At 38.8% G+C, this 24933-nt stretch overlaps 1 protein-coding gene across 2 annotated transcripts in view; it reads left to right on the top strand.

The window, feature by feature from the left end:
* Nucleotides 1-24933, top strand: part of LOC131098453 (zeta-sarcoglycan) — a 246017-nt gene that overhangs the window by 213937 nt on the left and 7147 nt on the right. For both annotated transcript variants that reach the window (XM_058045963.1, XM_058045964.1), the window contains exons 6-7: nt 559-631; nt 18769-18892. In XM_058045963.1, coding sequence (XP_057901946.1) covers nt 559-631; nt 18769-18892 — 197 coding nt within the window. The remainder of the gene's footprint in view (nt 1-558; nt 632-18768; nt 18893-24933) is intronic.

Here is a 24933-nt window from a genome sequence, read left to right as displayed (position 1 = left end):
ACTTTCGCTTTGGCGAAACAATTTTTTGCTTTTGTGACAACTCAAATAAACAGCACAATTGGATTGCTTTACATCAATGTAAGAAATGTACAAATACAACACCATGAACTATTTACAATTTTCACATTTGGAATTGAACTATGTGTGTGCACATGCGTTAAAATTCCCTACACTGCGTAACCTTTTGCATGTTACACTTCTCCACTCTCTATCACTTCCTCCTTCCTGTCATATGTGAGTTGTCTGTTAATATGATCCCTGCCAAGCTCAAATGCAATTTTGCCACCATTTTCATGGCTTAAGAGTGCTCTCAAGTAAAATGCATTAGTGAAGAGTTACATCATCACCTCTTTTTGTCTTTCACCCACAAAAAAACTAAAAGATGCATAAATACATGAATGGGGTCGGGATTATAAAAATATATATGAATATGAATACCTCTCTGTTATTGAATGAGTTAACCTAAAAACACAAGAATATCATCCACATTGAATTGAAACTTGAAACTTCCTTTTATCTGTAGGAAAATTATTTGTGACTGATTTCCTTTGCCTTTAGGTTCTGAAGGGGTGGTATTTAGCCATTCGGTACAGACGTCACATGTGAGAGCAGAACCTTCCCAGGATTTAAAGTAAGTCATATGTTGTATATAAGCCAAAAGAAGTATAAATGATTTGGTGGAATTGGAATCCATAAATCATGGTCTGTCATTGATTTTTTACCCATTAAACATCTCCATGTTTATTCACTCATTAATTTGCTTTTTAAGCAAGAAGTACGTATATAAACAGTCTGGTACTTATTTGACTGACTCATCATTGTGTTCTATCTTGTTTTCTTCACTGTCTATACATATAAAAGTCCTCCTGTGCTTCCTCCTACTTCAAAACTCCTTCTCTCTTAACCAGGTAGTTTGGCAATAATGTCAGCTTCTGGCTCGGCAATCAAGCCTTGCCTGGTAGAGTGGATGGACCCTTTCAAATAATGTTATTTCACTTTTATTGCACTGCACAACGGGGTCAGCTTCATTCACTTTCCAAATGACAGTGTTTCTGTACTAAAGACTAAAACACAAACAGTAAATCATGGTCATTGTCTGAGAGGCATGGGAATAGAAATGAAACACAGTGTAATGTAATGCCTGTTATTGTTTGCTCCCAGTTGAAATCAGCAATGGTTTGGATGATCCACCTCATTTTTTAAATCTTATTGGAGGACATCCCCAAATCACATGTATGACAAAGTCATATAATAATCCCTTGTTATTGTTGTTAATTTATTCGAAACAGCATTCATTTGTTAACTGATAGGCTTTTGAAAACATACAATTGGAAGACAAGAATAATTGATCACAAACTTGTGGAAATATGTCCCTTTGTGTATTGAAGAAATAAGTAAAACAGCTCAGGTGAGCTAGAAAGAGTAATTATTATTATTATAGTAATTATAATTATTATTATAACAAATCAGAAAAAGGGAAGTACTATGGTTGCTAGAAGAGAAATGCTACTATTGTAGTTTTTTTTAATACTTTTTAACCCTTTCCAAATCTCCCTGCTATCTTTATGATAACTTTTTTCTCCAATTAATATTTGCAATTGACTATTGGTATTATTTGATTACTTTGCAAGTCACGTCGACGTAATCCACACTGCTTGCCTGCTGCAATTCCAGTAACGACAAATTTTGAGAATTATTAAGAAAGCTTAATCTTATCGCGTATCCTGCTAAATCAACACACACAGTGCACTTCTTGCACTAACGTAACGTTGTTATGTCAGTTTAGCATAGGTGCACGCAATGTACAGTATATATGTGAACTATGTAGGCTATATGGCTTTCTTAGACTGCATTCATAATGAATTAAGGGTTTACAGGTACTATGAAAAAAGACAGTGATTTTTGGAAAAAAAAAAAGCAATTGGGAGGCGGGGGCGAAACTCTGCAATATTGCAGGGCCTTGAATGCTGAATTGCCAGCGTGTCAGGATCTACTGTGTCTTGCTGCTCTCACCAAAAGATCTCTGTTGTCAGTTTTCCTTTATTTGTGGTGACTGCCAATCACAGTGACCAGGGAGCTGGAGGCAGCCAAGATCACTGTTTGTCGCTTGAAACATTAAGAGAGTTCTCTCGTACTGTAGATGACAACTGTGACGGAAGCTTGAGACACTTGAAAGCGAAACACATGGTGCTTGAACTGAGTTACTGCTAGTGGCAACACACTACTCTGCACACAGCTTTCTAAAGAATAAACTATGCAATGCAATGTCAAACAATAGTGACAGACACAGGAGACACTACCTATTAAAAATGTGTATTTCCTGCCTTTTTTTGTGTGAAAAGCACAGAAACTATTTAAACACATTCATTTGTCCTAGGCTAAAACTATCACAATTTTGCTAGTATAATTTTAACATTCTTAAATGTCATCTAAGCATAAAACAACTTATTGTATAATAAAAGTAAAATAAAGTAAAACTAATCTTTTACACAGGAGGTGCAATTGTGCCACCTTGGGGTGTCACAAGACTGGGGATGAGCCGGATACGATTTTGAAAACTAGTATGAAACTAGTATGTTTCGTCATTATGCGAATTCGTGTTTAAAGAAAATAATAATTATATATTCACTCTTCACACTCTTCACAGTCTCTACCAAGACCGCAAACGGCAGCCACAGAGGAGCTCAGCAGTGCAATTGGGACTTTGAAAACGGCTCAGCATTTGTCACAAAGCCTCCACTTGATTAGTTTTTCTTCAGCTTGCCTCCATTTTGGTTTAAAGTTACTCAGTAACTTGGTAGAATGCGCAGTGTACAGCGCTGTGCAGACACTGAACAACTCGAATATTTTTTTATCATTCCATTAAGTCATCATAAAACAGGTGTATTACCTATGATATGAGAATTTAGTTAATTATCAGTTAGCAATACACAGATAGTGGTAATGGCAACCTGCATTGACTGGCCACAATGCTTCCATCCCACTGAGACAAAGAGACTGTATGACTGACACAAGGGCTCACTTCATTCATGCCGTCTGTTCTATGGAACAAACGCTCATGTTCATTTTCATTTATTGTGTAATTTATTTATTCTTATCACAGGCCTAATTCCCACGAGACGTTTCATTTCTGAATGAGAAATCTTGCTACATTTTAATCTCTTGAGAATTTGTGACGCCACTAGTGCTAACTACCACTACCGGTCTGCATGTAGATGAGCAAATTCAGCGATTTTTGCAAAATGTTCAAAACCTTTGGAATCATACAGAAAATACATTGTTTCCAGCAGTGTTAAAATTGTACAACTAAATGTCATATGGAACATACTCAGTAAAGATAGTATTTATATAACAGTTTTGACTTGAAAGAAACATAATATACACATTTTGATCGATGTCTTTAACAAAATGAGCTTCTGCTAAGGCTGTTTTCATCATCCTGTGATGGCACCATGAAGTGATGCATCTTCTTGTGCACGTTTGTTGATCTTTCATGTCGGCCTACAGAGTATGAATCAAACATGTAGATGAAAGAGTCATGACATGCAATGTAAAGATCACTTGACATCATTAAAGAACAAGAGAGTTTTCATATCAGAGTGAATGGGTTATGTATCAATAGGTCTTGAGGACAGCATCATTAGATAAACAACTGCATGCAAGAGCAATACTTTGACGGAGGAGGGATTTACATAATCAATAGATGAGGAGTCTCAAGCTGCAACATCACTATGTTTGAAGATATTGGAGTGAGGTGTGTCACTTTTTCCTGATGCTTAAATCCACATCAAAGAGAAGCAAGCTGATGCTGAGTCAGTATCTCTCGCCAATCCTGTCCACAATTTTATCTTCTTCCCTCCTACCATGTAAGGCCAAGTGTCTGTAAAGGCCCCTGAGGGAGCGGTAAAGCTACTGTGTGTCACAGAAAGCAGCTGCCTAGAGGGCACTAACTTCCATACTGCAAGCGTATCCTGCTCTCTTCCTGCTTTGAGTATGTAAACTACACCCTAAACTACGTAACATGCACACAAGTTATGTTTGTTGTCAGCTAATGATAGCGATATTGATTATATAGACATAATAACAACATCATGACTGCAAAATGTTGATTGCTGTGTGACTGCAACAATTCATGCATTTTTTATGCAGTTAAAGTTACGTTATTGGTGACATATGCTAGCTGGTGGGAGTGTTGTTATATTTTTTGTTGAAAAAAATCTTGAAGCGGGGCGGCACGGCGGTTGAGTGGTTAGCGCGCAGACCTCACAGCTAGGAGACCAGGGTTCAATTCCACCCTCGGCCATCTCTGTGTGGAGGTTCAATGTTCTCCCCATGGGTTTTCTCCGGGTACTCTGGTTTCCTCCCACATTCCAAAAACATGCTAGGTTAATTGGCGACTCCAAATTGTCCATAGGTATGAATGTGAGTGTGAATGGTTGTTTGTCTATATGTGCCCTGTGATTGGCTGGCGACCAGTCCAGGGTGCACCCCGCCTCTCGCCCGAAGACAGCTGGGATAGGCGACCCTTGTGAGGAAAGAGCGGTACAAAATGAATGAATGAATGAAAATCTTGAAGCGGTGACGTGGAAGTGCTTTACTGGAAAACTAAAATAAAAATAATAAAATAAAAAATAAAATATAAAATAAATAAAAAAAATATTTTGTCCATCCTGCACAATCCTTATGTGAAACAGCTAAAAAAAAAAAAAAAAAACGCAAGCATGTTGAAGCATGTTAGTTTTAATTAATCAACAAAACCAACATGACCCAACAGAGAATGTGCTGTGGTCCCTAACACAAAACGTATGTAATGTGACGACTCAAACATATATAGTAAAATAATGGAAGTGGTAGCAAATACCCTCGAAAATACTCTCATCAGGAGACAAAACATATTTGTATTTATTATTTTTCTCCAATATTTGATTTATTATTTTCGAATGCTATCTGACAAATCCCCCAAATGAGCAAAACTATCAAGTAGCCATGATTCATTCCTCAGCATTTTCAATAATAGTCCTGGATTGGTGCTACATGCACAAGTAATTACCGCTAATTGCTGTCATTGGCTGCCCCACTTGTGCAGTATTAAGTTATTAAGTTGCAAGCCTTCAGTGAGGCTCAATGTTCTTTGCAAAGGGAGAGTGATAATGTTAAACCAAATTGAGGGCACATAGTACTGACCTCATTTCTGCCATCCATCCCTCTATCCCACCTACAGTAGCTCCTTTAGCCTTCCACTCTATGGATATTCTAATGTGGTTTTATGGTCCGAAGTTGTTACTCTGTAGCAGGTCTCTGAATGACAAGAGTGATATGACTTAATAGCCGTCCATCCGAAGGGGGGCATATTTAAATCAGCCTAATTAAGAAATATACCATTTCAACAGTACTTGAACGAGGGAGTGTGGAAATGATGATTTAAACTCCATCTCTCGACCTCTGATTTCTAAACAACAAAAAGCCTATTTCAAGGTTGGAGGATACATGCAATTAATAAATATTTTATAGCTTGAAACAGTGGCGACCAAGAGAGATGAGTAGCGTATAATGAGATTCACAGCAAGTGATTTGGAACATTGAAATGGGCCAAACCTATAGCTCTAACAAATTATGTGTCTAAAATATGTCTTGAGCTTTTGCTTTTCTACAGTAGAATGTAAAGCGATATTTTGTAGTATTTTCCGCCACAATTGTCGAAGCGTTAATTTAACCAGGTTTTTTCTATGAAGAGCTTGATGAAGGAATGCAGTGTGGGATGGCAAAGTGCACCACCTAATTAGCTCTGAAGAACTCAGTGAATAAGGCTGCCTCTGGCTGTTTTTTGATTAAAAAGTACGGTTCATGTCAAAATAATTGGATATCATTAAATTTTAGAAAAAAAACTATTTCTCTTTGAACTGTGCTTTGGGGAAAATATGCTCTTTACACTCCAGTTGTGTTTTAAGTATAGTACTTCACTTGATGGTTTTTGGAAGATTTCTGCTATTTACTGTATGTCTATAAGGGTTATCTTGTGCTAGTATTGTGGGAACAGGATAAGTGTTATTTTCTTCACTAGTGTAACGTCTCTCAGTTTTACCATAAAGTTTGAAATGTACTTGTATAATATTATTGCCTCTGATACTCTTTTCTCACTTTTTACAAATACCTGGTAACACAAACGTTGGTGCACCCCAAGGACTCAATACCCAGAAAAAAATCTGCTGTATGCTGCCCAGTGCAGTGAGGAATGTACCATTTTTTTTTTACATTGGGGGAACCCAAGCAGCCACTGAGCAGGCACATGTCACAAAACAGACTAACTCTTCAGATCAAGACAAAGCTGTCTACCTGACAGGCAAGACAGATGGTTTGAAAGAGGAGTTAAAGTTGAGAAACCATTTTTGTGACATAATCTTTGTCATCCCTTCACAAAAAGATTCAGTCACTCTAACAAATAAACAAGGTACAGACACTTTGGTTTCAGGCGTGTCCATGCTAATGAAGGTGATACCACCCAAACAAACATTGTTGGCTGGCAGAGGGACCCGCTCCACTAAGCACTGCCACCACAAAAGAATGAAACTATTACTGTCTGGACATGAGCTAATGAATACTAATAAACTAATGGAGCTTGCTCAGATGAGAGACCAAAGTTCTTCTATGACAACCTGAACAGTCTAGTTAAGTAGAACAAAATAACTATTGTCTACATCTGTGAATATAGGTCAGGTATACACGACCCAAACGTTTAGTTATATTTTAGTATATGTATTTATATCCACATACGAAAAAGACCTGGTTTGCAGTTGAAATTGAAAAATCTAAATTGTACTGTTCACACTGATGTGGACATAAAATAGATTAAGGTCACATATGAGCAAAAAAAAATGGAATTGGCCTGCAGGGTGAATGTAGCCTGTGACACAGATTAGGGCTTAACTCCTTAGGCGGCACAGTCGCAAAATTGCAACAAGCTAAATTTAAAAAGCCATTTTAGCAAACCTAGTACCAATAGTAGTTAATACAGCATATAATTTTGCAGTTGCTTTGCTTAACCATGTTTGGGTTTGCAGAGCGCACATTGTGGGTTGTCCAACACTACTAATGGCGAGGGGAAGAGACGGAATGTGAATGTTTATTTGACTTAATAGGTGTATTTGCAGCACAATGCCTGGTCAAAATGGGAATTGTCTAATCTCAGAGTCCTTTGTCTAGTTTATCATGACAAGGTTGTACCATGTCAGTGTCATTGAGGCTATTCCTTAATACAGCACTACTTGCTATGGTGCCTTAAGACAACAGGCAGCACTCAGACAAATCGATTGTCTTTAAGTCCTCCGGGACTATATACTATATGTATGCTATATGTCTCATGCAAGACAAGGCCAGTTTATTGATAGAGCACAATTCGTACACAATGTAATTCTAAGTGCTTCACAGAAAAGAAGGGTAAAATTCATTCATTCATTCATTTTCTACCGCTTGTCCTCACAAGGGTCGCGGGGGTGCTGGAGCCTATCCCAGCTGTCTTCGGGCGAGAGGCGGGGTACACCCTGGACTGGTCACCAGCCAATCACAAGGCACATATAGACAAACAACCATTCACACTCACATAAAATCATTCTAAAATGATTACATGAAATTCCATCGATCAATAAAACAAATAAATGTAAAATGAATCAAAATCGAAGAGTGCAGATAACCTTCAGTTGTCATATGCACAGTTGAATAGACGTTTTCAGCCTGAATTTGGACATTGTCAAAGTTGACAATCGTCGCACATCTTCTGGAAGACTAGTTTACAGATTTTGGTAGCATAAAACTGAAAGGCAGCCTCACCGTGGTCTAAAGGTTGATGGTTTGATCCGTCTTCCTCCTGTGACCATGCCATGTTATTTGTAGGTAAATGTGGTAACAGTGTTAAATTTCACTGAGTACCTTGAAAGGAGAAAATGATATGCAAGTAAAAAAAGCCCATTCACCATAACTGATGAAGTAACTAAGCAGTAGTGTTATTACTGTTTGATTTAATCCTTGTATTTAGTATTTTATTACTGTATTTTATGCAATTCATTTTTGGGAGTACATAGTGAGTGCCATAGGAGTTAATTTAGGTATAAGATCAGATTTACACCAAAACCCGACTCACATCATAATATAAAAAATATATAATCTATGTGACAACTCAATGGTAGATCAGAAATGGCATAAAAAGAAATATATTGTGCATGTACAGGGAGAGGTAATTATGTGCAAATTCGAAATGCCATCATTCATTATGGTGTCAAGGACCCTAGTTTTCCTCACATTGCAGCACTTCCACGCTATTGTACTTTCAATTAAGTAACAATGCAAGTTGACTATTTTGTGCTCGACAGATGAAGGCTCACCACGCATTATCTTCACTGCAGAAGCAGTATTGTCATTTTCATGTATGCCTCACAGGGATCAAATTCTCCCCTTTTAGATCTTTTAACTTTTGTTCTTTGTTGATTAACAAGATCTTAGCTGCAAACTGTTTTTACCAATAAAGGAACATATGAACTAAATGAACCACTGTTAAATTGGTTCAACCTGCAGAGGAGTGAGGCTAGTCTTTCACTACTGATTAAATTAGCAGCTTGGTGCCCCATCAGAAGCAATGGCATGAAATTGTCTTATTTTTGTTCTTTCTTGTCTTGCAGACTTTACTCTTAGCCATTTCACAGCATGAGCATTTTTAGAAGTTGACATTTGTGGAGTAAAAGAAGACAAAAAGCACAGCACAATTGTTAAACAGTCACACTTAGAGTCAGCATATTATAAAGTGGATTTGTGCACATACGTATACACCGTAGACTTGAACTCAACTGAAATGTTAGTTGTAAATGTAATTGCTAACAGTTTCTGATGTGCTTTATTTAACTGGATAGTTATTACCTCCTCCATAACCTCTGTGCCTCGATCGGGTGCATACACATACACACACGCACACAAACATGAATGCACATTTTGTCCATAAAGACAAACCTCTAATGTGCCTTGACTCATTCCTGAGCCACTTCACTAACTCAGTGGGGACTTTTATAACCTTTTAAAACAGCCTGAGGCTTTCTCTTCTCTCTTTTTTGTACACCTGAAAGATTCATAGGGCAGTGCATCACCCTTTCCCTGGTGCCGGGGCCGACAGGAAATCATGAGGCTTTTGGAATACCATATTTCTAAATTCCATCTTGATCTATCTGAAGTAGGCTCTTCATGTTTCCGGTCTCGAGTCTCAGTCCTTCATTTGGGGCATTTAAAAAAATTTAAATATGTTTTACGGTTTTATGGTGGCTGGAGGATTAGGTCTCTGCTTTTGTAGATGATGTGGTCCTGCTTGCTTCATTGAGCTGTGACCTTCAACTTTCACTGGATCGGTTCACAGCCAAGTGTGAAGCTGCTGGGATGAGAATCAGAAACCCCAAGTGCGGGTCCATGGTTCTAACGCGGAAAAGGGTTAAGGTCAAAGATAAGATCCTGCCATGAGTTCAGGAGTACATCAGGGTCTTGTTCATGAGTGAGGGAAGAATGGACTGTGATGATCAATAGGCGGATTGGCGTCTGCAGTGATGCGGACTCTGTATGGATCCATTGTGGTGAAGACGGAGCACAGCCAAAAAGCAAAGCTAACAATTTACTAGTCAACCTCAGTTCCCACCCTCACCTATGTTCAACAGCTTTGGGTAGTGACCGAAAGGACAAGATTGTGGGTACAAGTGGTTCAAATGAGGTGGCTACCATCGGTAGGAGGCCTTGGGGAAGACCCAGGACATGTTGGGGAGACTATGTCTCTCAACTCGCCTGGGAAAGCCTTTGTATCCGCCGGGAGGAGCTTGATAAAATAGCCAGGGACAGGGTAGTCTGGGCTTCCCTGCTGGACGGCCTTTTTGGATAGCCATGGCATGGGCACTGAGGCAGATGACAGCATATTTAGTATGAAAAGGTTATAGGTTTGTGTCCCAAATGGCAAGGTAGTGCGGCCTTCAATGGCTCTGAAGACGAAAGGGCAAGACGAATGTCAGACAAGCCTGATGGGAAATATAAATCACACTTAAAGGATTTTTGATGGAGAAGGTCTCTTGCGCAGTTCACATATTAACAAAATCCACTAAATTCTACAGGGTCAGGCAAAATGATCTGACACATTTGTAGGTTAAATAAAGGGCAAATAAAGTAAAGAAACAAAAAAGTGTTTTTATTTTCGAAAAGTACATATAATGTCGTTCAGATCCAGCAGCCCTGAAATTGGTAGCCCATAACATGATTGTGTTTCGAGCTGGTACGGGATCATGTCTACCAAGATTGAAGTGCAAACGGAATACTTGTTGTGTTGCAGTTACAGATTTGTTTGTTTTGATTAACGTTTCCAAAATGAAAGTGCAATGCTCACCAGTCGAATTCATGGCAGCAACTGAAAAGAAACGAAAAACATTGGCATTATAAAGAAACAAGCAAAATGGCATTATATGAAAAAAATGCATTATATGTACTTTTCAAAAATAAAAACACTTTTTTGTTTCTTTACTTTATTTGCCTTTTATTTAACCTACAAATGCGTTACCCTGTGTAATGAGTCATAATGAGTTCATAATTAGTTTCATAAAATATTAAGCAGTATTGTGAATGTCTGTAAGCCTGTCTTCCTGATTTGTTGGACCGTGTTGCTGACAGAGACATAGTCAGTGATATCCAGATTTAATGATTCAGATTCAATGTTTTCACATTGTATATAAAAAAAGAGCTAAATGTTTGGTTACAACACCAGACATCAATGAGGAAGACCGAGCAAGAGCCCAGAATAAAGTACGCAAAGTACTTAAAGTAGTTGCTGCGCTTTTCTAGAAAGTGAAACTTAACCTTGTTTGCCTGTGAGAGTTAAGCTGTTGTGAGTGAGAACAATGTTCACAATTCTGATATGCTGCTATGTGAGTGTGTGTGGCCCCATACGAAGTCATTAGCCTGCCAATGCACTTACCTATTAGCTTGTATTAGCCAGCATCTATGTATCTAAAATGCCTTATACTTTTTCAATATTTTAACATAATGAAATATTTGATTACATTATTATATTATTCATTATATTTTGTCTAACGGCATCAGGAAAATCCCAACTCACAAGATGAGATGATGCACAAGCTTAGGTCCACAACACAAGACATACATTTTAAGAAAAGTGCAACGAAAAAAAAAAAAAAATGAAAAATACATCTTGCAGATTCCTATAAAACTACTGTAGTAGATGACGAGAATGTGGTCGATCAACAATCGCTTTATTGAAACACACAACCATAGTAAAAAAAACAATAGTCACAATATTGCAGCCATCTCTCCCTTTTCATTTTCCTAGCTCAGATATATGAGTTTGACACCCCGTAGTAGAACACTGTGTGTGCAGGCCAGCATGGAAGGGGGGAGGGACGGACAATTGTGCAAGCATTGCTAAAATAGCCCAGTGTGTGTGAACACGCATAATCCAAAGAAAAATCAAAACACGTCAGCAAAGGTTTCCAACCCGACTTTGTTACTCTTCACCAAAACTCTCACTTTGGTATTATGTCGAGATTTTGTACAAAGCTTTACTACTGTCCACTGACAGTTGGCCTTAGGCAAATATCTCCTGAACTCTACTCTGGTCAGTGAATGACAGCCAGGAAAAGCTGCACACGTGCAGCTGACAACAGAGTGACTGACAGATGCATTTGCAGTTGAGTTAAGCATTACATAAAACCTCGACATTCAATAGCTTCAAGAGTTATTGTGTTGTTTTGCCCTCATTCTCATATTTTCTCAATATCTTCTGCCTACCCTTTGCGCTTGTGTTCTTCCCCAAAAATGAATTAAGATAAACAGTATTTCATTTTGTTGGCTTTTTTTGTTCAGCTTATCATATGAATTGGAATAGTTTATTTTTTAATGGGCCTATTGCATCTGAAGGTCACAACAAATCAATGCATGCTGGCCTCAAAGAGGTTAATGTAGGAATGTGAAGTATAGTGGGGAGGTACAGAGCACTAAACAAAAATATGAAGGCAAAATGTTTGTTTTTGCTCCCATCTTTCATGAGCTGAACGTTTTCCATGTACACAAAAAGCTTATAATTCTTAAATATTCATTACATATCTGTCTAAATTTGTGTTAGTGAGCACTTCTCCTTTGCTCAGTTAATCAAGATACTGATTAGACGGCATGATTTTTCCGCAGGTACATCTTAGGCTGGCCACAATGAAAGGCCACTCCAAAATGGGCAATTTTATCACACTGCATGCAGATATCGCAAGTGTTGATGGAGAGAATGACCACCAGAGATGTTGCCTCCTATCACTTCATACCTCACTGCATTACAGTGCTAATTTTGTCTGTATGGCAGCAAGCATTAATTAATAACTGAAAAAAAATGTACTTGGACAGGCCCCCGGGGGAGGGGCGGGGAACTGTCAGATTCAGTCTGTACAGTACAGATAAATTAATAAATATTATCAGTTTCTTTAGTATTTCAAATCGAGATGGCGTGAAAAAAAATGTCTGTTTTTTTTGGGGGGGGCAGACATCACATATTTGTATGTTGAAGATGTTCAACATATTGTTATCAGTTGATATGGGAATTAGAAATTGAGAGTTGGACAGTATCGGCATATTGGTTATCTGCAAAAAGCCAATATCGAACAACTTGGCCGTTATTGATCAAGTGCAAATTTAGCCCAAGTGTCTGAAGGAGAAGCAATTGTTTTAATTCACACAAATATCGTATTACTATTCATGCTGATTCATGTAAAGAGCAGGGTCATCTATTTCACTTCAAATTAGAAAGTACTTGGAATAAAAGTGTTACACCTCAGGTGCACATGCTGCATTAATAATGTGCATTAATGAACTGAGAACTCAATCACTAAAAGCCATTTTACAGCAATAAAAGCAGCATTAAATGGAGAGTTTCTATGATACACTTATTGGCCACAGCATTACGTATGTACGTACGTATACCTGCATTATCTAATGAGAGTCAAAAATGATCTTGCTTCTTCCTTTCAATATGATTTTAATTCAACTCAAAACTTAAATTATATTAATACTATACTACTGCTCTTATACTGATGCTTAAATATAGTATCACAATGCTGCTTATTTCTGGGATTTTTTGTGTGTGGCAGAATTTCCACAGTGACAGTGTTTACCACGCAAAATTTCAATAATACCAAAATAGCTCACGCTTGACTGTTTTAGAATCTATTCAGAGCAGTTCCTCATACTGCATATATTTAAGCATATTTTGTTCTTGTCCAAAGGGCTGTGTCTCTTTATGGCGTTCATTGTTCATCAAAGTTTGTGACTGTCAGCCTGTGGTGCTGAATAATGTATTTGCTGGAATTAGGAACTAATAAAAGAGGGGATGTGCTACTCTTTCCATTCTTGATGAAAAGCTGAGCTTGGTAATATGTGGCATGTTGGCATGTGAGGGGAACCAACAGGGTGACTTAAAAAACAGAGGTGAAGGCTCACTCGTGGTATAGCTGTCAAGATGGAGCCGGAGGGACAAACTGGAGAGTGACAGTTAGTTAGTTAGTTAGTGCGCGTGTGACTGCCCATCAGTTTCACTGTAATTGGCCAAACTGTTAAGGCAGCTGATGCTTACCGGACACAACCTTTCTTCAAACTACACCCTTTTTTGTTCCATAAAACGATAATCATGTGTTATTTGTTGAAACAGGAATTACCATTCCCTCATAAATTGTTGTAAAAGTTGGGAGATGTTGTGATTGAGTCAAGATGTCTTAAGATTGAATTATGGTTATGGCTTTTCCTTATCCAAAACCTCCGGCAGAGCTTGACGTGCATCTCCAAAAAATTGTAGGAAATCTCTGGTTTAACCGGTAATTGTTTACAGACCCAACAGTGATAAGTAAATTTCCGCGAAGTAGGATGACTTATTTATACTTATTTATACTAGGTCTCAAGCAGGTCTTTATTCTTCAACTGCCCAAAACAGAATGAATGTCAAAGCATTCTATATGCTTTGTACATAGAATATATATTTGAATACATGTTTTCCATGAAAACAGGGAGGGACTGTATTAGTGAATTTGTCAATAGGTCAATGCATGCTTTGTGCAATTACTAGTCATTCTTAATTTAGGCTTTTTCTCTGTCTCAATGCTCAGCCTTTTAAGTGTTTTGATCTAAGTTTGTGTTTCTCTACTTCCCAATCGCTGACTGCTGCAAAGCATTCTTTTTTCTTTTTTTTTTCTTTGCCGATCAATAAGTCAAACCCAATATGGAGTGCCTACTTCCAAAATTTTGAGCGCCTCGCTGCACAACAGTTGAACTATGTCCCAACGATAAACCTTCTCATGAGTCATGTACACCTCCACTGCCCTCAGCTGCTCCTAACTAAAATAAATAGGAATCATTTTACAAAGTGTTGGAATTTTGACATGAAGGGATTATAGTTTTTATGAGATGTTGTCACCACATGTCCATTTTTGGGGACCCTGTCACTTGGGGGGCCTTGGACTTGTCGTAACTTTCCCCCTATGCAGTGCTCCTCTTTCCATCTATCAATTTTCTACATCTTTTTCTGTTCAGATCTGCAGAGAGCAGGAGGCATAGAGTCACTGGCTTACAGCTTGAACTGGTCACCAGTCAATCACAGGGCATACGTATATAGAGGCAGATAACCATTCATAGTTACACTCACACAGTCACTGAGTGGGGACTGAAACCACGCAGCTTGCAACTTACGTATGTCAAGCAAATCAACCACAAGTTTTAATCTTGAAATTATTACAGTCACTCTCAGTTTCATATTTCAACTTTGTGTTGTTTTGTGAATATTTTTCTATTGTTTGAATTTTTCTCCTTGTCCCTACACCGGGCTCGTGTTTTACTCACTGCCTCACCATTAGTTTAAATCTATCTGTCGGATACTTGTTGTAGACGTGGCTCCATTACGGAGAATGCATTTTTGTCCAGTATGAGCATTAAATGAGTACTGGTCATCGTTATCTGTAACTGTGATGACAGAAATCCTCATTATGTATTCACTCTTCACGCATTCTGATTGGTCAATCACACACAGCAACCGTATCGCCCTCTCCCACTCAGGCACTAAAAATGCTTTTCTTCATCTGTATGCATTGTAACTCTGCATTGTGTTTCTTTCGTCATGTATTTACTGTCACTGGAGCACACCTCCTCAACCCGGGTGTGTGTGCACTGCTGTGGAAGCCTGCATCCAGCCTTTGCCTACAGTGTTGGTCTTTTAGTGATAGAGCTACAAAAACATAGCATGGACACACTCATTTGTTAACACTCACCCCTCCCAATTTCAGATTAAAAAAAATACAGCTTTAAGCCCCACCCATTTCCGGTTGAACCACGTCCACTTCTGGATTATGATACACCCATTCTGAGTATAGATACGGATGCAGATCGTTTAGATGGGTGAACAGTGGTGTACTTGCTCATCCCTACTGGTTTAACTGTTCAGTTTGTTGTCAGTTTCTTTTGTTATAATTTTCATTGTGCATTTTTTCTTTGATATTTTAAAGCTTTTTTGAGTTACTGCCTACGCTTGTGGTTGCTAACATTCCAACCACCCACCGTGTCAGAGTACATGCATCATATTTGGCTTACACAACTTGTTATGTCACATGTTATTGATCTCAAGCTCCAAAATAAGACACAAATCTAACAACAGGTATTTTGAACCGAGTAGAATGTGTTGCAAAATAAGTACAATGACAGCAATCATCACTTTTTGCTTTAATGCAGTAATGTAAGGCAGTATTAATACAATTCTTCTGATATTGTACTTGTTTACTTTGTTAACTTTCCAGATGTAGTCATTTTTGGGGGGAATAAAAGACAGTTAGGTCTGTTCTAATTTACAGTGTTGTCTTGAATTAGTTAATTTTCACATTTAGGTGAATGTAACTCTAAAGTAATGAAAACACAAGTACTGAAACAATTGAGACACAACAATGACTAATTCAAATGACAGTAACTAGTCATACACTGTATTTTGGAAGTAAGTAACCCAATATGGGTTATGATAATAAAAAAGAATAAAAATCCATCCATCAATTTTTCGACACTGACTGTCCTTAGAAATGATCTATTTGTCATATGTGAGTATGTTAATGATAAAAATGACGTGATATATGTAGTATACAACTTGTGTACGGTGTGTATACATAGAAATGATAAATAAATGTAAGTAATATGAGAATATTATATTTCTATGTACTTTTGTATCTTCCCAAGGTAGTTACAATTGTAAATTTGGGGGAAATGGCTCTATTCAGGAGGACACACCTCTAATAAAGTCATCTCTAGTAAAGTCAATGTCTTGCATTTGAGCTATTTTATTAGTCACATACAATGTAATGGTATCATCGTAAACTGGGGTGCTTGTTTACCTGATTGTGAAATAGTTTACCCATAGGTCATATCATATAAGTCAGGGATCTCGCTGAGGAAAGTAGTTCCAGCTAGTTGCTGCGGACAGTTAAGTAAAGAGTTTGGCTTCTCTAAACAATATGCGTTCAAAAGCATATACATTTGCATCACAAAAATGCCTAGTAGAAAGAAATCGGACCCCTCAAATCACTCAGCCTTATTTTCTCTGCTGACGAATTACTTATCTGTGTTTTGCATCTGGACAGAAAAGTAAACTTCTGCACTCCTTTGTTTTACTAATATCCTAAATAGTACAAATTAACCAAACTTTATCTTTGCCACAAGCCTGTGGCTCAACATTTAGTCCACACTGAGGACATTGACCACTGATGGGCAATCAAAGGATACCCTTGTGGCCACAGGCTGGACAGGATGAATTCAGACCATCTGTCTGTCAGCTTGTTTCATATTTGCTCTTGCCTTTGAGTAGAATTTGGGGAACCAGTCTTGGAAAGTCTGTCCAAAAAACATTTCTGAAAAAGTGTCCCAGCGGCGAAACATTTTTCCAATTTGATTTTATTGAGAGTGTGCTGTTTAATTTATTATACTCCTTCATCAATTGTAATTCCCTCTGCTTTGCAGAAAGTGCCTTTTATTCAATTTGACTAGCCAGCTTACCCTTGAGGGAAACAGTAGCGCTTTATCTAATGCCACCATGCTGTTTAATCTTCTCATATTGTTTTCAACTTTGAGGGGGGAGCTACTGACGTCGCAGGCTTCAAGCAGAGAAACACCAAGCACACTCGATGCACTTTTGAGCACTTCAGAATATTATTTTATAATAACTTGATTAAAGAATATTAACATCTTGGAAAAGTTATTTTCCATTCCATTTTAGGTTTATTCCAAGTATGTTTCTTCAAAACCCTGATGTCATTTAAATAAGTGAACAAAACAGATAAGTATTTCACTTTTTATTTAAAGGGGACCTATTATGCTCATTTTGCGGCCCTTTGTATTGAGTTGTGGTCTCTTATAGAGCTGCTACACACGATAATCAGCACAGAAAGCTTTCTACTGCTTCTAGAATCTGCACCTATTACAGTTGTATCTGATCTGGAAGAAAAGACTAGACAGTTAGAAGATCCTCAAGAAAATAAGAGGTCTCTCAAAGCCACTGCGTGAAAGTCAGGAATAGTACCTCTGAATTTCTTGACCGAAGGGTGTGTTCAAAATAGACAGGGATTAGACATCGCAGGATTCCTGGGAAAGTCCAGATGTTGGAGAGAATAACATAACCATTTATCGAATCTCGACTACAGGAGGTGCAATATAGTTTTTGTTCTGGGCCTCTTAACGCTTGACCAGGTTTATACCCTTGAAAGTGTACTAAAGGGTGCATGGTAGTTGTTCCAAACAGCCCAGATGTGCTTTTTGGACCTGGAAAAGGCATTTGACTATGTCCCCCTTGTTTATCTTGTGGGAGATGCTCCTGGAGTGTGGGGTTGGTAGCACGTTACTACCTACTTGGACATCAAAACAGGAGCCTGGTTCGCAGTAAGTTGAGACTGAATGTTATCAATGGTTTTGTTCCTTATTTTTATGGACAGAATTTCCCATGTGAGGCGTTGAGGTTGTTTGGAGGCCCCAGGATTCATCCAGCAATACATTTTTTATACCATTTTTCCTGACAAGGGCCATTGGGAAGTCGGGGCTTATCCCAGCTGACTTTGAGCAAAAGCCCTGGACCGGTCGCCAGCTATTCCCAAGGCAAACCTCAGCATCTTGTCTGCTATTTGCATATGATGTGGTCCTGGTGGCCTCATCAAACTGTGACATTCAGTGTTTACTGGGGAAATTCATAGCTGAATTGTGAACCACTTTCCCACCTCACTGAGAAGACCCGGTTGAGGTGCCTTGCGTATAGTTTTTGGATGCTTTCTGGTTGTCATAGGACACTGGAGGAGCTGTGTCTTTACATCTACACATGGGAACATCTCAGTGTCCCCACTGATGGGGCTGGAAAAAGATGGACGAATGGGTGGTTTGACAATATCATTCACTGATCATGACATCAAAGGACCAGGCACTTTGGTATTGTACCAAACAAAGCTCTGCCAGTGTCCCATATTTAATCCCCTCTCCTCTCTTACTATTTTTTTCATGCATCTCCAGAGTCCCTCATATGTATAAGATCATCTATTTTAGTGGTCCTTCAAACCGGTTATACCCACAGTGGTCTCCCAGTTACATGTATTCATGGAAAAACCTCAACAGCTTGGCTTGTCGCTATAATACCCACATCATGTACTCAACATTCCACTTCCTCTGTTTTTCACAGAATTGATGACTGATTATGTTTCGCAGGCTCGAGTCTCCAACTCGGACCCTAACCCTGGAGGCCCCCCGGGGCGTTGACCTAAATGCTGGTGTTGGAGACTTCACCGCATCTTGTCGGAAAGACCTCCTGCTGCAGTCCACAGAAGGAGAGGTGAGAGTATTCGCATTGGAGTGAGTGTTGTATGTGTTTCTAGTATGCAATTAAGTAATCATATGAATGTATATTATATATTTTCATCCAAGACAGTACAATTCAGTCTGGTTTGTGTGTGTGTGTGTGTATACAGACAATCCATTGTTGGGCCGGGTTTCATTAAAGTACCATATTAGACTAATGAGCGTCATCAATCCAGGCGACCTTGTCCTTCTTTTCTTCCCCCATTGCTTGTGTTTGGGAAAAGTGACTTCATTAAAGCTGCCTTGATGAGGTTGCCTGTCAGCTGCAGCTGTCATGTGTGTGTTCTATTAGCCTGCTATCTTACTGTCAAGTTCTTTGAATAACAGCCCGTCATGTGGGAGCACCAGTGCATGCTTGGCCATTGTCAGTGGATGTGTGTTGCGTGTCCACTCGAGCATAGTGTGTCATTAACTCTGTAATTAACAGAAGAATGCCCTCTTTTATTAAACTCACTGTCGGTGTCCGTAATACGCAGTCCTCTGTGCTGAATACGCATTATTACACTACACACACAATATCATAAGTCGTAGAAAAACAAGTGAGATGATCTTCTCCAAAACACATTTCTCATTTCCTCCTCTCTACCACCCTCTTTGAATCCTCTCATATCCACTCATATGCTCTTCTCCCACTTTCTTTCCTTATCTTGTCTACATCCACTGGCTCTTAATCAGAAGTACACAACTTCATCCCTAAAACAACACAAGTAAGTGCTGGATTTAAATTAGTGCAGAGAGGGCATCCATTCTTTCACGCTTATCCTGTAGACGGTCACAAGGGAGGAGTGGAGCCTATCCCAGCCGACTTTGGGTGAGAGGTATCAAATAGAATTGTTTGAACTAATTCAGACTGATGATTTATGATATATTTTTGCACTGATAGATACCATGCACTACCAGGCATGCTCACACCAGATGAGGAAACCCTCCTCTACATTTCCTTCTCCTCCATTCCCCTCAGTCTGTCATATCTGAGTAACCCAGCCTATCTAATTAACTTTCCACTCCTAGGGTTATACATCAACATGACTGTCACTTTATAGGAAGGCGGAGGGGGGGGGGGCCTTAGGTTTTTTTTCTCTTTTGTGTCACTTCTCTCCGTCTCTGCATTTCATGTATTCTTTTGTCCTACTCTATTCTCTTCGCAGCCATTATCTCTCTTTGTCTCTCAACCCCTTTTCTCCCTCGTCTCTGCATTAATGGATGTCTCCCTACAAGTGAACAATAACATTAAACTCGCTGAAACAAGGATTGTGGCAAGGCTTGATACCATGAAAGGACATGAAACATGTTTCCTCTCAAATTTTTCAACCTCCCCTGTAAGTAAATGGCTGAACGTGACCTCATGGATCCATCAAGAGGCTTTAACCCTTTAAGCGCCAAAGTTGCAAAATTGTGACAAGCCATTTCTGCTATTATGATGCTTCATGTAATTAATACTTTACACCAGGAGATGACGGACATCTGTCACTTCAATCTGAGCAACATCTGTTAGCGTGTCTCCATGCAAAGTTTATACATTTATAGACTTTGAAGCCCATTATGCGTGCAGCAGCGAGTCCGTAACCATGACAGTACACACGCAGCATACTTGAGCCGATGCTTTGCTAAACCATGTTCAGGGTGGCAGGTGGGGACATGGTGGGTTGGCAAAACCAAAACCAAAAAAAAACGTAGGAATGGTGGCATACGCGATAGTATCCATAAGAGACTACTCGTTAAAATATACACTGCTAATACATATATATATGACTTGAGAATACAATGACCTGGAATAATGAGAATATTCACAGTCCTGATAGATACACGCAGTAGATGGATACTGTAACCATTTGATTGAACATAAGTGGATTAGTCATGCCTGTTGGTGGTTGTCGTTGACACGTTATGTTGAATAAAAGTCCTCTCCAAAGAGCATAAGCTTGTGAGTTTTTGTCCTTCAAAGTGACTCTATATGTCATACATCTACATCTCAAATTCCCATTTCCAGCTGCTCTTCAAAAATGTCATCATAAATCACTTACAAATAAAATAACCAAGAGTAAAGTGGAAAATGCTTAATAAGTCCCCTTTAATAATCTGAGTAATATGAGTGCACAGGTAACTTTTTGGGGGGTATTTTGAGTGTTAAAAACCGTATTTAGAAGGTCATCAACATGCTCTACCTCTGAAAACTGAAAGTCTGTTCATTCATTCATTTTCTGCCGCTTATCCTCACAAGGATTGCGGGGGTGCTGGAGCCTATCCCAGCTGTATTTGGGCGAGAGGCGGGGTACACCCTGAACTGGTCGCCAGCCAATCACAGGACACATATAAACAAATGAAAACTGAAAATATTAAATTTATAAATAAGGAATCATACTTCACATAAATTAACTTATATATACGTACTTATCTTGCATATATACTTATATATACTTGTATATACTTATATTTTATCCTTATATTTTTAGACTCGACATCCATTGTAGCCAGGTCATCCTGTAAGGATGGTTTCTCAAGGTTTATTTTTTCACCAAATGGGTTTTGAGTTTTTCCTTGCCCGTTTGTGGGTTCAGATCAGGGGATGTCATCTATTGTTGTCTATTGTTGTGTATTGTTGCCTGCTTATAAAGCCCTTTGAGGTTTGTTTGTATTTACAGTAAATAAACTTGACGGTCGGGTCTGGAACCAATTAATCATGATAAACTACAAATTACTGTATATAAAAATGACTTTAATTCTCCCTAAGAAGAAGTTGTGCAAATCTTCCGGCTTCCCCCACCCTCTGGTCGTAGGAAAGACTTTTTCAGTAAAAGAGCCTCTTGGAGAAAAGGTGAAGGTTATCCAAAAGGCTTCATCAGTTCAAAACAGAAAAAGCAGCCTTTTGGATCAAAGGTGAAATGTCTTCAACCCCAAACAAGAAGTACAGTGGTGTTCAATTTAACCTTTCTGGATTACGACGACCTAGATGACTAAAAGTCTCCTCACTCACACATGCTCAGATCTTCTGACAGCGACTTAGCTGCAGGGTTTATACTACATACAAGTGACAAAGTTTTGTTTTTTTTTTGCTCTTTATGTGTCATGGTAACATCAAGAAAAAAAACACTTGGAATTGGAATATGGTTGGATCGCAGGCAGTTGTTTTTTTAAGTGGATGAAAGTAAGAAAATACAGTTTGAATAAAATATCTGACAATGAAATAGATATATCAGATTTAACTTGTCAGTCTGAGCCTTATGTCACTGCAGTACTGTAGCAGTACTTTGAGATTGCTTAAATGTAAAGTTCAATATCAACAAATGTATCATTAGCTCATTGAGCTCTACAAAACAAGGGTGATCATGTTTGACTGAAGACCAGAACACTCAGCCCTACAATGAGATACTTCAATGAATTTTACCTTTGTTTTTGTTATTAATCCGTGTATCTTGTTAGGAAAGACACTGATGATCTGAAAAAGAAAGGGATCCACACTTACACCAACTTTGTGTTTTGCTGCTACTTCTTTCTGAAATGCAATCGTGTTTCACACCTTCCTTTTTAAAATGCTGGTACTTGCAACTTTCTTTGGCTCCATGGTGTGTTATTTTGCAGTAGAGAATAACAGTAACTGTATGAGTTGGCAAAGAACTGCATAGTCATCAGGTGATGATGTCAAAGATGTGCTATGACTTCCAGGTGGGAGTTGAGAGCAGGTTGACGTTAGAGCATGTTTTGTGATAAAGACACGTTACGAACACCGTTGGACTCATGTAGTGTATTAATAATACTACACTTGGGCACTTGATTCCGAACAGTTTTGGGTGTGACGCAAGAGTGGTGTTTGTTGAGTGGTTAGCATGCAGACCTCACAGCTAGGAGACCAGGATTCAATTCCATTCTCGGCCATCTCTGTGTGGAGTTTGCATGTTCTCCCCAGGTTTTCTCCGAGTACTCCGGTTTTCTCCCACATTCCAAAAACATGCTAGGTTAATTGGTGACTCCAAATTGTCCATATGAGTGTGAATGGTTGTTTGTCTATATGTGCCCTATGATTGGCTGGCGACCAGTTCAGGGTGTACCCCGCCTCTCACCCAAAGACAGCTGGGATAAGCGGTAGAAAATGAATGAATAAATGGTTTGCATGAATCCAGCTTATTTGGTGACATGTTATGTGTTACATAACACAGCAGACTGTGTTGCATATGTTGAATCATCCCAGAATCATCTCCCCCAAAATGGAATCACTCCATGTCTCAATCGACATCATGAAAAGAAAATTGTACACACATCCCTGACAGGATCTTCTCCAGATGCCATTCCTTTTCACATGCTTCCGTACAAGCTTTCCATGACCGCTGACACCATCAAGTGAACACAGGCAATCTTATGAAGGGAGAATATAAGGAAAGGATGGGATGAGTGGGAGGTGCTGGAGGACGGCAGAAAATAGATGTTTCTGTCGATTTTGTAGGACAATATAAAAGCATGTGGGACAGCGAGGCTTAAAGTCAAATCAATGTTGTCAGCAAATGGCATTCAGAAAGGGACTATTAAAGTTGAGAAAGTTTGGAAATGCAGCCCTGGAATTAGGGCCAAATGGGTCTGAGATAGGAGAGCAATGGTTTCCATTAAAATGACGACTGACAGCTGGCAAGTCCACTCATAATTTCTGTAATTTTCTCCTTCACTGTCACTGATGGGAACTGCATGATACATATTTTAATTAAATCCCAACCTTACTCATTGGTACTTTGCAAACCATTAAAATGATCACTCAATGTTTATGTCAAGAAGTGATGTGACAAAGCATCTGAAAATTGATTTGTTGGTTCACAAATCAACAATCATAGTTGTATTTTTGTATTTTTCACAGCAGTTTAAAAGCGTATTATGTTACTTATTTTTTTTCTCACTCCCTATATGTTGAAGTTTTTGTTTATATTAATAATTCAAAAGGGACACTTTTTAATTTATACATCCATTTTCTTTACCGCTTATCCTCACGAGGGTCATAGGTATGCTGGAGCTTATCCCAGCTGTCTTCGGGCGAGAGGAGACTGGTCGCCAGCCAATCACAGGGCACATATAGACAACCATTCACACCACAACGCTCATTTTTCTAAACAGATTCCGACTGTTTCAACATCAAGGACACTTTCCTGTTCAATTTTGTTTCCATCCCCCCTCATCAGACTCAGGTATTCACACGCAATGTCTGCAGATATTCCAATCTAATTTAATATAATGCTTGAAATGATACAGGAGTATGCGTTAATTGTGGGACAATACCACAAAGGCATGTTGGACAAACAGTATTTATATGAATATATATTTATGCCATTCCAGGTCATACAGTACACTCTCAACTACCCATGGATCCATCACCTCAACCTCTCCCTTACTGATTTGGATTTCCTGTTACCTTTTCATTTTCCTTTCATTTGCTGCTTCTTGTCTTTTAATCCTCCATCCCTAAACCACGATTAATTCCCACAAATTGCCTTCCTCTGGTTGCCATCAGAATCCTTTGTCTTTCAACTGTTCATCTTTGCTGTATTCCATCCCACTTTTTCTCCTTTAATATCTCAGTTGCCCCCCTCAATGTTATTGTGATGTTTTTCTCCAGTGATATGGAACAGAAAACAGTGAGTCAAATGGTATGGACTCGTGTAAAAACCATTTCTCCTCATTCCCCCACCCAATCGCAATGCCAAAGTTAATTTCATGTTATCTTTGTCATGGCAGGTATAGTGTGTCAAATGAGATTTCAGCCATGTTGCCAACCATGACTGAATTCATTTTTCCAAATGGCAATAACAGAGCCTGAGCAACTTTTATTGGGAAGGCAAGCAGAAGATGACAGGTGTGCAACAGGGATCTGATAATGGCAAAACTCAGCATTTGAAGATTGTCTGGTAGTTTCACAGCAACCTGTTTTAAATTTAGGATCAGGATTTTGGGTCTCTGGTAAGCTTTAATGGCTTGCCAATTCCAAGAATAATGTAATAATTAAATAATTTGATTTAAATAATTAAAATACATGAGTAA

The sequence above is a fragment of the Doryrhamphus excisus genome, chromosome 1 (genome assembly GCF_030265055.1).
Source record: "Doryrhamphus excisus isolate RoL2022-K1 chromosome 1, RoL_Dexc_1.0, whole genome shotgun sequence".
Classification (NCBI taxonomy): Eukaryota; Metazoa; Chordata; class Actinopteri; order Syngnathiformes; family Syngnathidae; genus Doryrhamphus; species Doryrhamphus excisus.
The sequence above is the reverse complement of the archived record's forward strand: the minus strand, read 5'-3'. Positions and strand labels throughout refer to the sequence as shown.